This window comes from Alexandromys fortis, unplaced genomic scaffold, assembly GCF_014885135.2.
Source record: "Alexandromys fortis isolate MF-2015 unplaced genomic scaffold, M_Fortis_MF-2015_v1.1 scaffold_92, whole genome shotgun sequence".
In the NCBI taxonomy this organism is placed as follows: Eukaryota; Metazoa; Chordata; class Mammalia; order Rodentia; family Cricetidae; genus Alexandromys; species Alexandromys fortis.
The window spans coordinates 6,498,725-6,514,621 of NW_026067972.1; the positions used below are offsets into that span (position 1 = coordinate 6,498,725).

The 15,897-nt window shown below is 40.1% G+C and overlaps 1 protein-coding gene across 5 annotated transcripts in view; it reads right to left on the reverse strand.

Moving 5' to 3' along the window:
* The window catches only part of Unc13b (unc-13 homolog B), a 187,830-nt gene that overhangs the window by 141,733 nt on the left and 30,200 nt on the right, over window positions 1-15,897 (reverse strand). For all 5 annotated transcript variants that reach the window (XM_050155897.1, XM_050155891.1, XM_050155893.1 and 2 more), the window contains 2 exons: window positions 4,102-4,131; window positions 1,076-1,175 (listed from right to left, as the gene is read on the reverse strand). In XM_050155897.1, the coding sequence (XP_050011854.1) occupies window positions 1,076-1,080 (5 nt within the window). In that variant the 5' untranslated portion in view covers window positions 1,081-1,175; window positions 4,102-4,131. The remainder of the gene's footprint in view (window positions 1-1,075; window positions 1,176-4,101; window positions 4,132-15,897) is intronic.

Genomic DNA, 15,897 nt, shown 5'->3' on the forward strand with positions numbered 1-15,897 from the left:
AAAAAAAATTGCCAGGCTGTGGTGGAACACACCTTTAATCCCAACACTCAGGAGGCAGAGGCAAGCTAATCTCTGAGGCCAGCCTGGTCTACAAGAGCTAGTTCCAGGACAGGCTCCAAAGCTACAGAGAAACCCTGTCTTGGGAAAAAAATTTTTTTTCAATTCTGAAAATTGTACCTAAGCTACATCCCTAATCCAAAAAAAAACTTTTTGGGGGGATATGAAGTGCTAGGGATGTAATCCAAGGTATCCAACATGCTAAGCAAATACTTTATCAGCTGAGTCACATCCCCAGCCCTAAAAAGTTAAATTTATTTATTATTGTAAATGTCTGTTCCATATACCTATTTTATATACCTATATACATAAAGTCAAATAATTATTTTTAAGGAGAAAATATGTCAAGAGTAGAAACAGTTTGAGAACTGTGCTCTAAAGAAATTATTTAGGAGCTGGGAAGTGGTGGTACACGCCTTTAATTCCAGCATTAAGGAGGCAGAGGCAGGCAGATCTCTATGAGTTCAAGGCCATCCTGGTCTACAAAGAAAGTTCCAGGACAGCCAGGACTGTTATATAGAGAAACCATGTCTCTAAAAACCAAAAGAAGGAAGGAAGGAAGGAAGGAAGGAAGGAAGGAAGGAAGGAAGGAAGGAAGGAAGGAAGGGAAATGATTTAACTATACACACAGTCTCGAACACACATGACCACCTTAGCCTCTGAGAACCAAAGACAAAGTTACATTTGACATTATGCTAAGTGTACTACTGTACAGCATCTGAATTGACCAGTGAGAAGTCTGAGCAGGCAGTATCCACTAAATTACTCACTAAATTACTCATATTCATCATTCATCTGCAAGAATAAAATACAAATCAATGAGAGAAAAAAACTGCAATGTGTCTTGCCTACTACCACAAGCCTCACTTGCTCCTATAACAGATTTTTAAACAATCCATAGCACTGCTGGCACATTAATACACCGCTGGCACACACAGACGCATTTACTGTTTTATCTGATATCCCTGACATGGCATTCCCATGTCATCCCAGAAAAACACTTAGGCATAGTGCTTACAACATGAAATCTTGTTCCCAGGAGGGCTGATCACCACGAACGGCTACAGTTGTGCTCTTCACATTCTGGACTTTCAGGGTCACGTATGTGTTAAATTTATCTTTGAAAAATTGCAAAACAAAGATGTTAATAGTATTCAGAGTACTAAGTTCACAGATCCGTTAAATTAAGTGATATCAGAAGCTGCAGAAATATTCAAAAACATTAGCTGCTCTTCAAGACGAAGAGTTCCTGGCATTCTGACACCCTCTTCTGGCTTTCATAGGCACCAGACACACATGTTAGGCGAAGGTCAGAAATGACTTCCAAAAGTTATCCTCTAACCTCCACACACATGCTGCACCATGAAAAAAAAAGAAAATTAAATTAATAAAAATTAAAAATTTTAAGCTTCCAGAGCTGGGGATATACTTTGAGGTAGAGAGTGTGCTTAACTCAAACAAAATACAGCAAAACAATTGCCAACACCAAAACATCATTTTTTCTTTAAATTTTTTTTTAACTAAGAACCATATTCAAGGGCTGGAGACATAGTTCCGTGCTTTAAGAGCACTTGCTGCTCTTCCAGAGGTCCTGAGTTCAATTCCTAGCAACTCACATGGTGGCTCACAACCATCTATAGTAGGATCTGATGCTCTCTTCTGGCATAAAGATCACTATTACACATAAATAAATCTTTGAAAAAAAGAACCATTTTCAGCAATAACAAATATTTTAAAAATACATAGCTGTGAACCACTGACTATATTTTTAGACATTAGCATTAATATATTTACAAAACTGGACAGCCATAAATACACAGTAACTTGCATTTTTTATAACATCAAGACACTAAAAAAAATAAATATTTCTCCATAGGGGCCTTGGGTACAATCTACAACAAAATCTGCAAAGTACTTTAAAAGAAAATGCCTGGGGGCTGGAGAGATGGCTCAGAGGTTAAGAGCACTGGCTGCTCTTCCAGAGGAGAATTCATCCTGAATTCAATTCCCAAGGTGGCTCACAGCCATGAGTAATGAGCTCTAGTGCCCTCTTCTGGCGAGCAGGTGTACATGCAGGGAGAACACTATAATAAATATTTTAAAAAGAAAATGTCTGATATACACAAATGTAAAAGGATTTTCATGATGTATCACTGAGAAAACCAAAAATGTTTCACACAGATGGTTGTGTGATCCATTTATTTATTTTTTTTAAAGATATTTATTTATAATACATACATTCTGTCTGTGTGTATGCCTGCTAGCCAGATGAGGGCACCAGACCTCATTACAGGTGGTTGTGAGCCACCATGTGGTTGCTGACAATTGAACTCAGGACCTTTAGAAGGGCAGGCAGTGCTCTTAACCTCTGAGCCATCTCTCCAGCCCCTGTGTGATCCATTTATATGTTGTGTGATATTTTGTGTTCTGACAAAGCTTGCCTGGAGATCAGAGGGCAGAGCTAGCCACCAGTTAACCATAGAGGCTAGGCAACGGTGGCAAACACCTTTAATCCTAGAGCTTGGGAGGAAGAAGCAGGAAGATCAGGAGTTCAAAGCCACTCTGGGCTATGCAAGATTGAACCAGTTTTTAAAAGAAATAGAGGCAGGCAGTAGTGGCTCACACCTTTGCTCCCAGCACTTGGGAGGTGGAGACAGGAATATAAGGCGGGTAGAGATCTTTGGCCATTCAGTCTGAGGATTCGATTCATAGAAACAAGATCTCCCCCATTCATTTTGAGATTTCATAGAGATAAAAAGTCTCTAGCAGCTGGCTGCTCTGCTTCTCTGATCTTTCAGCTTTCACCCCCGATATCTGATTCTGGGTTTAATTAATTAGGATCATGCTTCATTTATGTTTACAAGAATACATATAAAAAAGATCTGGAAAGGTGAAAAAAAAACTTCTAAATAATTGCTTTAGAGGAGTATAATTGGGTTGGAAAGAGAGAAAAGGGTACACTTTTCATTAATAAACACAGGTAAAACAATAAAAATACAGGAAAAAATGCTTTACAGCAATGAATTAATAATTTCATAAATTAACATAGTGAATGAAACCAATGAATTTAAGTAGTAAACTAAATGAAATCATTATTGTTTTCTGAGACAAGGTCTCTTTATATAGCCTAGGCTGACTGGACATGCGATCCTCCTGCACCAGTCTCCCAAGTACAGGATTATAGAAACGGCATTGTGTCCAATTTATAATTAATTATCTTTTTTAAGAATGCTTTTCAGATGGCTCAGCAGGGAGAGGTGCCTGATATGAAGCCGAAACAACCTGACTTCATTCTCTGGAAAATACATGGTAGAAGCAGAAAATGGAATCCCCAAAGAAGTACTCAGAGGTCATCAGACTTTTTTCACAGAGAGGGCTTTGTCCCTGAGCCATCCTGCTGGTCTATGGTTTTGGCTTTGTTTTTTTAAGCTTGCTCTAAAGGAGGCTGTGATGTTAAGTTGGGAGGTCACCCCAGCCCCACCTCCATCCATCCATCCCAGCCCCCTAGCCTGGGAGATGCCTTGGTCTGAACTGCAAATCCCAGCATGCCAGGTCCCGACCCCTCCCCGGGGGAAGGCCCCCGGGGTGCCCAAGGAGGAACACGTGGTCCCGGGTTTTGCATGTGCTCCTCGGTTTTCTGTCTCCCTCCCCTGCCATGCTCTCGGCCACCCGAGAGTGCTGCATTTATTAAAACATGGGAATTTTAATTTGGTTTCATTTGGCCTGATTGGATTTCTGTGCACCGGCGGAGAGGATTGTTCTTAACACAGACAGATGGTTCAGTAGTTAAGAGCACTAGCTGCTCTTGCAGAACACCTGGGTTCAAATCCCAGTCCCCACATGGAAGTTTACAACCACCCCATAATTCTAGTTCCAGGGGATATGACATGCTTTTCTGGCCTCCTTGGGGTCCTGCATACACACACACACACACACACACACACACACACACACACACACACACACGGTGGAGGAGGGAGGGAGGGAGACTGCTTTATATCACAGCAACCATAAAAGGAAACAATAATGGAGGGGTAGACTTACCTGGTGAACCCTGGAATTTGGCTCTTTTAACTGAAAGAAAACAAAAGAGGCAGAATTAGGAAGTTAAGTCTAATTATTGGGAAAAGAAGCTGAACATTTGATCAAAGACCTTCTCAAAAGTATTCAGCCCAACCTCATACCCAAAGGGAAAAAAACCTCCATTCCCACCTCCTGACAAGGTGATAGAGAAATCCAAATGGTAGGGGATCAGTTTTATGCTAGATGTCTTTGTAAACTTTAAGTTACAGGTCTAGAGAGATGCCTCAATGGTTAAGAGCACTGGCTGCTCTTCCAGAGGTCCTGAGTTTAATTCCCAGCAACTACATGGTGGCTCACAACCATCTATAGTGGGATCTGATGTCCTCTTCTGGCATAAAGTCAATATAGCTGTCATATACATAAATAAATAAATCTTTTTAAAAAATGTTTTAAGTTATAAATATTCTTTATTTAAAAAGCAATCATCAGGCTGGAAGTAAGCACTTACCTTGAATGTGTGAGGCCCTGAATTCTATCCTTAGCCAAACAAAAAAAGATAAGAAATAAACTCTAAAAGGAAAAGTTCTTCCAGTTGATTCTCAACAAAACAAGAGATTAGGGAAAATATAGATGATAGCTTTTCCAACAAGAGTGATAAGTTACTTCTAAGAACAAGCAGATATCAAGAGGGGCTCCTTTCCAAAATCACACAGAACTGCTTCAAAAAAAAAAAAAAAGAAAGAAAAGAAAGAAAGAAAAAGAAGAATCCTAGAGCCAGAGCAGCACATGAAACTCCTGGGGGAAACTAAGCACTATACATGTAAGGAAACCGCTACAGCTGGACTAATGGTTCGAGTCTGGAATCCTAGCCCTCGGGAACCTGAGTCAGGAGAACTGCTGCACGTTCAAGGCCAGCCTGGGCTACAGAGTGAGAAAGCAGCAAAATCAATCCATAAAGATTAAGGATAAGTGCCGGGGGGTGGGGGTGGGGGTGAGGGTGGGGGTATTGTTGTAGCAAAGTGCCTAGAAAGTATATAAGTATATAAGGTTTGATTTGCTTCTCTACCTTCTGCATTACAAATGAAAGCTTCCAGTAATTGGCATCTACCTCACTGAATACTTCCAAGAGATGAGTCACTTAGCAACTCACAAGGCCATCAAATCTCCATTTCTTTCAGTCAGTACTTATTATTAAAATCTATTTCTTTTTATTGATCCAAAATATGCCTTCTGTAGTCTCACATAAATCCAGCTCTTCTTCCCAAATATTCTTTTTCATAAATGTTTTTTTTTATTTTTTTTCTTTTTCATAAATGTTAAGAAAATAGAGCAGGTCCTGCAGAGCACGCCTTTAATCCCAGCACTTGGAAGGCAGATGCTAGTGGATGAGTTTAAAGTCAGCCTGGACTGCATAATGAGTTCCAGAGCCACATAGTGAAACCCTGTCTTTAAAAATTAAGAGAAAGAGAGGGGAGAGAGGGATTTAGTGAGGGAGAGAGAATACATTTCAGCTGGGCTTGTTAGTGCTTGTTTGTAATCCTAGCACTTAAAAAGTAGAGGCAGTTCAATGCATGGGCACAGGAAATCACTTCCTCAATATAACACCAGTAGCACAGACACTGAGAGCAACAATAAATAAACGGGGCCTCCTGAAACTGAGAAGCTTCTGTAAAGCAAAGGACACAGTCAATAAGACAAAAAGGCAGCCTACTGAATGGGAAAAAAAAATCTTCACCAACCCTACATCAGAGAGAGGACTGATCTCCAAAATATATAAAGAACTCAAGAAATTAGACATCAAAATTCCAAGTAACTCAATTAAAAATGGAGTACAGATCTAAACAGAGAATTCTCAACAGAAGAATCTAAAATGGCTGAAAGACACTTAAGGAAATGCTCAGCATCCTTAGAGAAATGCAAATCAAAACAACTCTGAGCTACCATCTTACACCTGTTAGAATGGCTAAGATCAAAAACACAAATGATAGCTTATGCTGGAGAGGATGCAGAGTAAGGGAAACACTCCTCCATTGCTGATGGAAATGCCAACTTGTACAGCCACTCTGGAAATCAGTATGGCGGTTTCTCAGAAAATTGGGTCAACCCACCTCAGGACCAAGCAATACCACTCTTGGGCATATACCCAGGGTGTTCAACCATCCAGCAACTGATGGAAGCAGATGCAGAGATCCACAGCAGAGCACTGGGCTCATGAACTCCCAAAGTCCGATTGAAGAGTGGGAGGAGTGAGAATACAAGCAAAGAGGTCAAGACCATGATGGGGATACCTACTGAATCAGCTTACCTGAGCTAATGGAAGCCTATCAACTCTGATCTGACACTTAGGGAAGCAGCATAAGACCAAACTAGGTCCACTGAATGTGGTGGGTGACAGTTGTGTGGCTGGGGCAGACTGTGGGGTCACTGGCAGTGAGACCAGGATTTATCCCTACTGCTTGTTCTAACTTTTTGGAACCCATTCTCTCTGGAGGGATACCTTGCTACGCCTAGATATCGTGGGGAGGGCCTTCATCCTGCCTCAAAGCAATGTGCTAGACTGTCGCAGGAGGTCCTTCCGCTCCTCCAACCAATAGCTGCTGAGATACCAGCCCATTGGGGCGTGGTCTCTCTCCCTTTAAAAAAGTGGCTACTTCCCTCCACTCGCTCTCTCTTCACTTCCTGCTCCGCTGGTGACTAGACTCCCTTCCTGGTTGCGCAGAGGGCTGTTGTCTGGGACAGTGATCTGTAAGTTTTTTCCTCTTTAAATAAATACCACCCTATTAATCATAATTCCAAACTGGCGTGGCATTGTTTGTGACTTACGCCTTCACTAGACTACTTTGTTGACTCCCCATGGCAAGCCTTATCCTCTGAGGAGTGGATGAGGGGTGGAATGGGGGAGAGAGGGAGGAGGGGAGGGGAGGGAGTGGATTTAACATGTAAAATGAAAAAAGATAGTTTCTTTTTAAATAAATTTTAAAAAAAAGCAGAAGCAGGAAGAACAGAAGTTCGAAGTTAACCTCAGCTACACAAAACTCTCATAAACTCAAACAGGACTCAAGAGACAGCCAAGTGAATGGTGCTTATTTCCATGTCTGACCACTTGAGTTTGATTCCCAGGACCCATAATGGTAAAAGAGAACACCAATTCCCCAAAACTGTTCCCTAATCTTCACATGCACACTTTGACATGCACATACACACACACCAAATACATAAAAATAAAGTTTTTTAAATGTTTTATAAAAGCCAGACAGTAGTGGCACACACATATAATCCCAGCAGCACTGGGAAGGCAAAGGCAGGTAGGTATATCTTTGAGATCTAGGCTAGCCTGGTCTACAGAGTGACGGCTACACAAAGAAAACTTGTCTCAAAAAACAAAAACGAAACAACAAAAAACTGCTTAATAAAAATAATCTATTTTAATATTTATCATTGTCCTATCAATACCTATGAAAACTAAATAAAATCAACATAAATGAAAACTACAAACATAATTTAAAACATAGTTAAAATTTTTAAAAATTAGCTGGTTGGGCTGGTCAATGCCTATAATCCCATTGCTTGGTAGGAAGAGACAGAAGGATCTATGTAAGTTGGAAGTCATATAATGACTTCTAAATATTAGAAGAACTACTTAGTAAAATCCTTAAAGAGATGGCTCATCAAATAAGATCACTTGATGCTATTGCAGAAGACTTGGATTCAATTCCCAGCCCCCACATGGTGGCTCACAACCTTGTGTAACTCCATTACAGGAGATTCCGCATCCTCTCCTGGTCTCCTTGGGCACCAAGGATACACATGGTGCACATACATACATGCAAGCAGAACACTTGTACACATAAAATTAAATAATAAAAAAGCTCCTTTCTTAAAAAGGGAGAGAATTAAAATAACATTACATGAAATGGAAATTATCTCATTATAATAAATAGTTATGGAAGATTATTATGTCTAATAATTCATCCCTGAAAACTAACACTACAGCTTTTAAGGCAGGAGACTGAGAAGAGAGAGATCAGAAAAAGCGGGGAAATGGATCCAACAATGTGTATGCTGTAATCCTGGCACTTGGGAGGATAAGATAGGAGGCCCACAATGTCAAACCCTCAATTATATAAGACCTTGTCTCATAAAGTAAAAAAATAAAAATAAAAATTGCTGGGCACAGTAGTGCACACCTTTGATCCCAGCACTAAAGAGGTAGAGGCAATCAGATATCTAAATTCTAGGCCAGTCAGGGTCACACAACGAGATCATGTCCACTCAGATGTGAGGCTATCACCGTTTTAGTTTTTGGGGTTTTAGTTTTTGCTTTTTTTTTTTTTTTCAAGACAGGATCTCACTATGTAGCCCTGGTTGTCCTAGAACTCGCTATGTAGACCAGTTTGGCCCTGAATTCAGAGATCTACCTGCCTCTGCCTACTGGGAGCTGGGATTAAAGGTGTGTGCCACTCCATCTGACTCATAGTTTTAGCTCTTAAATCCTAACATTAGATCTAGATGGGACAGCACAAGCTTTAATCCCAGCATTTGGGAGGTGAGGGCAGCAAGAGTTTAAGGACAATCTTTGAGTTAAATAGTGAGCTTCAGGTCAACCTACACTATAAGACCTATACTATTTTGTTTTCAAAAAACAAAATCTTCATGCTGTTCATGTGTAAAGATAGGTCCATATTACTTTCAACATAAGATTTTCATTGTTGTTTCTCTTAGGGTTTTTTTTTTTGTTTTGTTTGTCTATTTTTTGTTGTTGTAATTATTTGGGGGGGGGGGGTAGGTTAAGATATATCTCACTATGGAGCCCTGGTTGGTATGGAATTTGCTCTACAAACCAGGCTGGTCTTGATTTCATAGAGATCTGCCTACCTCTACCTCCCAAATGCTGGGATTAAAGTCATGTACCACCAGGCCTGGTTTCAACATTTTTTAAAAAGATTTATTTATTATGTATACAGTGTTCTGTCTGCATGTATACCTGCATGACAAAAGAGGGCATCAGATCTCATTATATATGGTTGTGAGCCACCATGTAGTTGCTGGGACTTGAACTCAGGATCTCTGGAACACTGGTCAATGCTCTTAACCTTCAGGTCAACCATCCAGGCCCTGGTGTCAACAATTTTAAAACAATGAATAAACTGGGCATGGTGATGAAGGGCTCTAATCCCAGTACTTGAGAGATGGAGGCAATAAAGTCAGAAGTTAAAGGTCATCCTCAACTACATAGCAAATGTGAGTCCAGCCTTGGCTAAATAAGACTGTCTCAAAAACAAACTAACAAAATCCATTAAATATATTATAGTTAAATAAAAATACAGTCAGAGATAAGCATGGTAGCACATACTGCTAATTCCTGCAGTTGAGAAACAGAGGCAGGAGGACCAAGAGTTCAAAGGCAACCTCAGGTACATTGCAAATTCAAGACTAGACCTTGCTTCAAAACTAACCAAACAAATAAATGAATAGATAGACAGACAAAGTAGAATGTATAGATAGAAAAAAAAGTATATGTCTCAACCTCAATGTTATCAAACAACCTATTAAACAAATTTACTATCTATGAAGCCAATTTAAAATTAAAATTGTTTTCTAAATCAAAGCTACTAAGGACTCTAACACAAAATCCATCATTGATGCTATGAATATGTTTTATTACCATTGGTTAATAAAGAAGCTGCTTCGGCCTATAGCAGGACAGAATATAGCCAGGCTGGAAGTGATACAGAGAGAGAGAGAGAGAAAGGCGGAGTCAATGGAGATGCCACGTAGCTGCTGGAGACAGACGCCAGATCCTTACCAGTAAGCCACAGCCTCATGCCAATACACAGATTAATAGAAATGGGTTAATTTAAGATGTAAGAGTTAGTTAATAAGAAGCCTGATCTAATAGGTCAAGCAGTGTTGCAATTAGTATAGCTTCTGTATGATTATTCGGGTCTGAGTAGTTGGGAAACAAGCGAGCTGTCTCTGTTTACACCACTACTGTTTATTAAAAAAAAAAAAAGCAGAAATGATGGGGAAATAACAATCATTACAGAACACTGAGGTTCTTAAAGACTACAGCTGATATGAAAACCCTGAAGTCAGCTAAAGACAGACCCAGACAGAGCCCATTTCCCCAAGCTTTTCACAAATAAAGGCAGAGAGAGAGAGAGAGAGAGAGAGAGAGAGAGAGAGAGAGAGAGAGAGAGAGAAGAGAAGAGAAGAGAACCAAATCTACTACAGGTTCTCTTAAGATTACAGGAGATAATCCTATTCACACTGACTCACAAGCAGTGACCTAGTTCTCTAGGCACACGGACACTAACCTGCCTGGTCAAGCCTGACCTCTCAGGAAACAATTTCCAAAGCCATATGGGATTTGGTATCTTGTTTGTTACCCTCCTGCTTCAGAACTCAGCATTAAAGTCTATCACTTAAGTGCAGTAACTACCATTTTCTTTTTATTTGAAAGGTAACATCTTTTAAAACAGAAATTACATGTATTCCTACTACCTTATTATCAATCTCTGGTGAACATCAAACATTTATAATGATCAATTTGCATAGTATGTTTTATTGACTTTCACATCTGTCAAATATTTGAATATAAAAGACGCATTACAACACTTGTCAACCAACTGACCACAGGGACTGACAAAACCATACATACAGACTGGTTGGCATGATGTCCTTTTCCTCACCTCTCCCTTATTAACTATTAAAACTGAATACTTAGGGCTGAAAAGATGGTTCAGTCAGTAAACTGCTTGTCATGCAAGCATGAGCACCTGAATTTGATCCCCAAAATCAGAGAGAGAGAGAGAGAGAGCGCACTGGTTAGGCAACTAAGAGATCATACTACTCTTACAGAGTAAGGAGATCTTACAGGATCTGAGTTCAGCCCCTAGCACCTATGGTCAGGAGGCTATAGCTACTAGGAGATTCAATGACCTTTTCTTGGCCTCCAGACACTTACACATAGGCAAACCTTCTCTCAAAAAACCTAAGTAAATAAATAAAAGCCCTAAGTGATTAGGTTAGCAGATGACCATTTATGATATAATTTATTGCATTTATTTATTTTGTGTGCATGCACACATACCACAACAGATGTGTAGAAGTCAGAGGACAACCTACAGGAGTTGATTCTCTCCATCATGTGGGTCTCTGGTATCTAACTCAGGCTGTTAGACTTGGTAGAGAGTACCTTTGCCCACCATCTCATGGCCCTTACAGGGTATTTTTAATTCCTGTTACTCTAGTAGGAAGTGCTGATCAGATGCAGAGATCCACAGCTAAGCACTGGGCTGAGCTCCCAGAGTCCAGTCGGAAGAGAGGGAGGAGGGATTCTATGAACAAAGGGGTCAAGATAAAGACAGGGAAATGTATGTTGTTTTGCTCTTTTGGTTTTTTGGGGAGCCCGCCACTCAGCTCCCAAATAAATCATACACGGAGGCTTATTCTTAGTTGAAAATGCCCAGCCCTAACTTGGTTTGTTTCTTGACAGTTTTTCTTAAATTATCCTGACTACCTTTTGGTTCTGGGCTTCTATCTTTCTCTATTTCAGTATACCTTTCTTTCCTTCCTACTCCTCAACTGGCTGGGTGGCTGGCCCCTGATGGCCTCTGCTCCTTGTTTTCTCTCTTTCTCAAATTTTTCCTTCTATTTATACTGTCTGCCAGTCCTGCCTCGCTCCTGGCCACTCACTCATCTCCTTATTAGGACCATCAGGTGTTTTAGACAGGCACAGTAACACAGCTTCAGAGTTAAACAAATACAGCATAAACAAGTCACACACCTGAAAATAATATTCCCCAACAGAGACACCTACAGAAACAGCTGACCTGAGCTAGTGGGAGCTCACTGATACTTGACTGATAGTTTGGGAATCTACATAGGCTCAAACTAAGCCTTCTGAAGGTAGGTGACAGTTCTGTGGCTTGGGCAGTCTGTAGGGTCACTAGTAGTTGGATTTATCCCAGGGCTTTTTGGAGCCCATTCCCTATGGAGAGATACCTTGCTCAGCCTTGATACAGGGGAAGGGGCTTGGTCAAGCCTCAACTTGATACACCAGATTTTGTTGACTCCTCCTCATGGGAGGTCTTACCCTTTCTAAAGAGTGGAAGGAGGGTTGGGTGGGGGAAGGTGTGGGGAGGGAGCAGGAGGAGGGAAAGAAGGTGGAACTGTGGTTGGTATGTAAAATGGAAAAAAAAACTTTTAAATAATTTTTTTAAAATGGGAAGTACTGATCAAATTTACTTCTAGAAGTATTCCTTCTGGTAAGTAATGCTACTGATTATGTTATTGTATTCTGATTTTGCACATTTCCATACATTTAAGCATTGTCATTTTATGTCATTTGTATTTTGATGCCTTCTCTCATTAGTTCTCATGACATAAAGTTTAATCTTCTAACAAAAATTATGTATAATTTTTAACAATTCTTAAAAAAATAGTGAGGAGCCAGGTGGTGGTGGCACACACCTTTAATCCCAGCACTTGGGTGGCAGAGGCAAGCAGATCTCTGTGAGTTTGAGACCAGGCTGGTCTACCAAGTGAGTTCCAGGACAGAATAAAAAATGGTGGGGAAGGGGACACACGTCCATTGATAGAGTGCTGCCTAATATGCATGAAGTCCTGGGTGTGGTCCTCAGCACCAAATAAACCAGATGTGGTGGTCCATACCTATAATTGCAGCACTTAGGAAGTGGAGGTAGGAAAATTAAGGTCCTTCTTGGCTATATAGTGAGTTTGAGAGACTGGGCTACAGGAGATCCTACATCAAAAAAGAAGAAAAGAAATTGGTAATATGGCTTAGTGTGGTGGCATGTGTCTGTAATCCCAACACTTAGAGGAAACTGAGGCAAGAAGACCTCAGGTTCAAGAACAGCCTGTAAATAGGTCAGGTTGTGGTGACACATGTCTTTAATCCCAGCACTCAGGAGGCAGAGGCCAGCCTGCTCTACTAAGCTAGTTAAAACCCTGTCTTGAAAAAAAACAAAAAAAAAGTAACAATAAACAAATAAAAATGAGAAATATATACTGGGAAGCCACTGAGTTTGATTTGCATTTTTAGAAGATATCTCTACTTGTCTACTGTGTTGAAATGCACTTACAGGTACACAAACTATTTTTAAAAAAAAAATGATAACACTGAAAACCTGTTGAAGTAGTCCAGATGAGGAATGATGGTGGCTTGTGCCAATATAATAGAAGTAAAGATGATTTTTTAAAAAAGGATGAGAAAATAAAGTAGGTAAATAATTAAGAATTAATCTATGAATCCCAACACTAGGAAATCAAGGTAAGCCTCATCTACCTAGCAAGTTTTAGAACAGCCAGATTAGAGACCCTGTCTCAACAAAGACAGAACCATTAGTTTATGAAGCCAAGACAAACCTGTTGAACGTTAGTAGTCTCAAATACAAAGCCGCTTTTGTATTTTGCATACATTCCTTCAGTATTTATAGAATATCTACTGTTAAATACCGTATCACATAACACAAGGAGAAAAATCAAGATACTGGGATGGCATCAGGTAAAGGCATTTGCTTAACTCTCAGAATCTACTTGCCTCTACCCCAAGTGATGGGAAAAAGGCTTGCGCCACCACACCCAGATTTTGTATACTTTGTTGTTGCTGCTGTTGTGGTTTTGTTTGAAACAAGACATCATTATGTAGACCAGGTAGCTGGTTCATGACAACTCAAACTCCTAAGTGTTAATTAGGATTACAGGCATATGCTGCCACACGAGCTTCTCTGTACTCTTGCCAAAATAGAACCAATAATGGTTTCTACTTAGAAACTTTCTGTGACCTAACAAATAAAAAGTGTGGCTAACTAGTTAGGCCTGGATTTACTCTAAAATTGAAATATAAAACAAGGGTGCTTTAGTGATAGCACATGCCTGTGATCTCAGCACTTAGGAGGTAGAGGTAGGAGGATCAGTCATATTCACCTACAAAGGAAGTTTGAGGCCATCCTGAGTTACATGAGACCCTGTCTTAAAAGAGTGTGCATTGGGAGGCAGGGGAGATACGCTTCCTCTGGTCTCCACTTTGAACTCTAGAAAAAAATATAAAAAAATAATAAATAAAAATAAAGGATCAGACCAGAAGCCATATCTTAAAATAAGGAGAGTATATTAACCTGAATAAACTACTGAATGTATTACTACTGAACACCAAGCACAGAAAAAGGTATCGAGAGAGAGAGAGAGAGAGAGAATAAAAGTATTCAAGGCAAAAGAAAAGGGTAAGATAGATGGAAAGAACTTAAAATATTCTCATCATGAGGCTGGAGAGATGGTCTAGTGGTTAGAGCACTGGCTGCTCTACCAGAGGATGAGTTTGATTCCCATCACCCATTTCAGTCCCAGGAAATCCAACACCCTCTTCTGGCCTCTGAGGGTACTGCATGAACATGGTGCACAGACAAACATGCATCAAAACAGCTACACACACAACATTTTTTAAAAATTAAAATTGAGCTGTATGTGGTGGCACATGTCTTTTATCCCAGCACTCAGGAGGTGGAGGCATAGGCGGGTGGATTTCTATGAGTTCAAAACAGTGAGTTCCAGGACAGTCCAGACTGTTTCAAACTTAAGAAAAGAAAAAAAAAAAAAAAAAAACTCATGAGGCTGGGGTGTGTCACTCAGTGGCAAAGCATTTGCCCAGCATGTGCAAAGTCATAAGTTCAATTCTCAATACCCCATACACACACTAAATACATACATACATATAAGTCCACATTAAAAAGTTTTTAGCCGGGCAGTGGAGACACAACTTTAATTCCAGCACTTGAGAAGCAAAGGCAATCAGATCTTTGAGTTTGAGGCCGGCCTGGTCTACAGAGCTAGCTCCAGGACAACCAGGGCTACACAAAGAAATACTGTTTTGAACAACCACAAAAAAAAGAAATGGAAGAGAGAAAGAGAGTCAGGGGGGGAATCTTTAAAAATATCCTCCTCATGCAGGAATAACTATCATAATCTTAAGACCTGAAAACCAACTTGGACAAGTACTACAAATTGTAAAAAAAATAAACCATTGTATTACTTAGTAAAATCCCACGATGGAAAAACCTGAAGGAAAAAAATTACAAAGAAAATTGATGAAGGAGATTTTTTTTAGCTTTAAAATTACCAACTCTTTATTCTCAGACCCAACCTTATTATCAATGCCATCATCCCTTTGCATGGTCTAACATTTCATATCCCTTCTTATATATATCAAAATTCAGATTGAACAACTAGTCCTGGGGCTGGTTATAGAAGAGGACTTGTCATCATACCTGCCTTTAAGTGTTGTCCAGTCTATCTTAGTCACTGTTTTATGACTGTGAAAAACACTGTGACTGTAGCAACAAGAGTTGCTACATAGGCAGGCATAGCCCTGGAGCTGAGAGGTTTATATCCTGATCCACAGGCAGCAGAGAAACAGAGAGACAGCCTGGGCCTGGGCTTCTGAAACCTCAAAGCCCAGCCTTAATAACACACTACCTCCAACAAGGCCACATCTCCTAACCCTTCTAATCCTTCTCAAATAGTGCCACTTCCTAATATCTAAGCATTCAAATACATGGGCCTGTGAGAATCATTCTTATTCAAACCATACACTCTAAATGTATGCAGCTAAATTTCTGTCTCAAAAAAAAAAAAGTAGAAAAGAAATGAAATTATAAGTCATATACTTTGGAACTTGGCTGATCAAGACTCAGCATCTGCCAGGGCTATGGTAAGACCCTATCTCAGAAAGAGGGAGGGAGGGAGGGAGGGAGGGAGAGAGAGAGAGAGAGAGAGAGAGAGAGAGAGAGAGAGAGA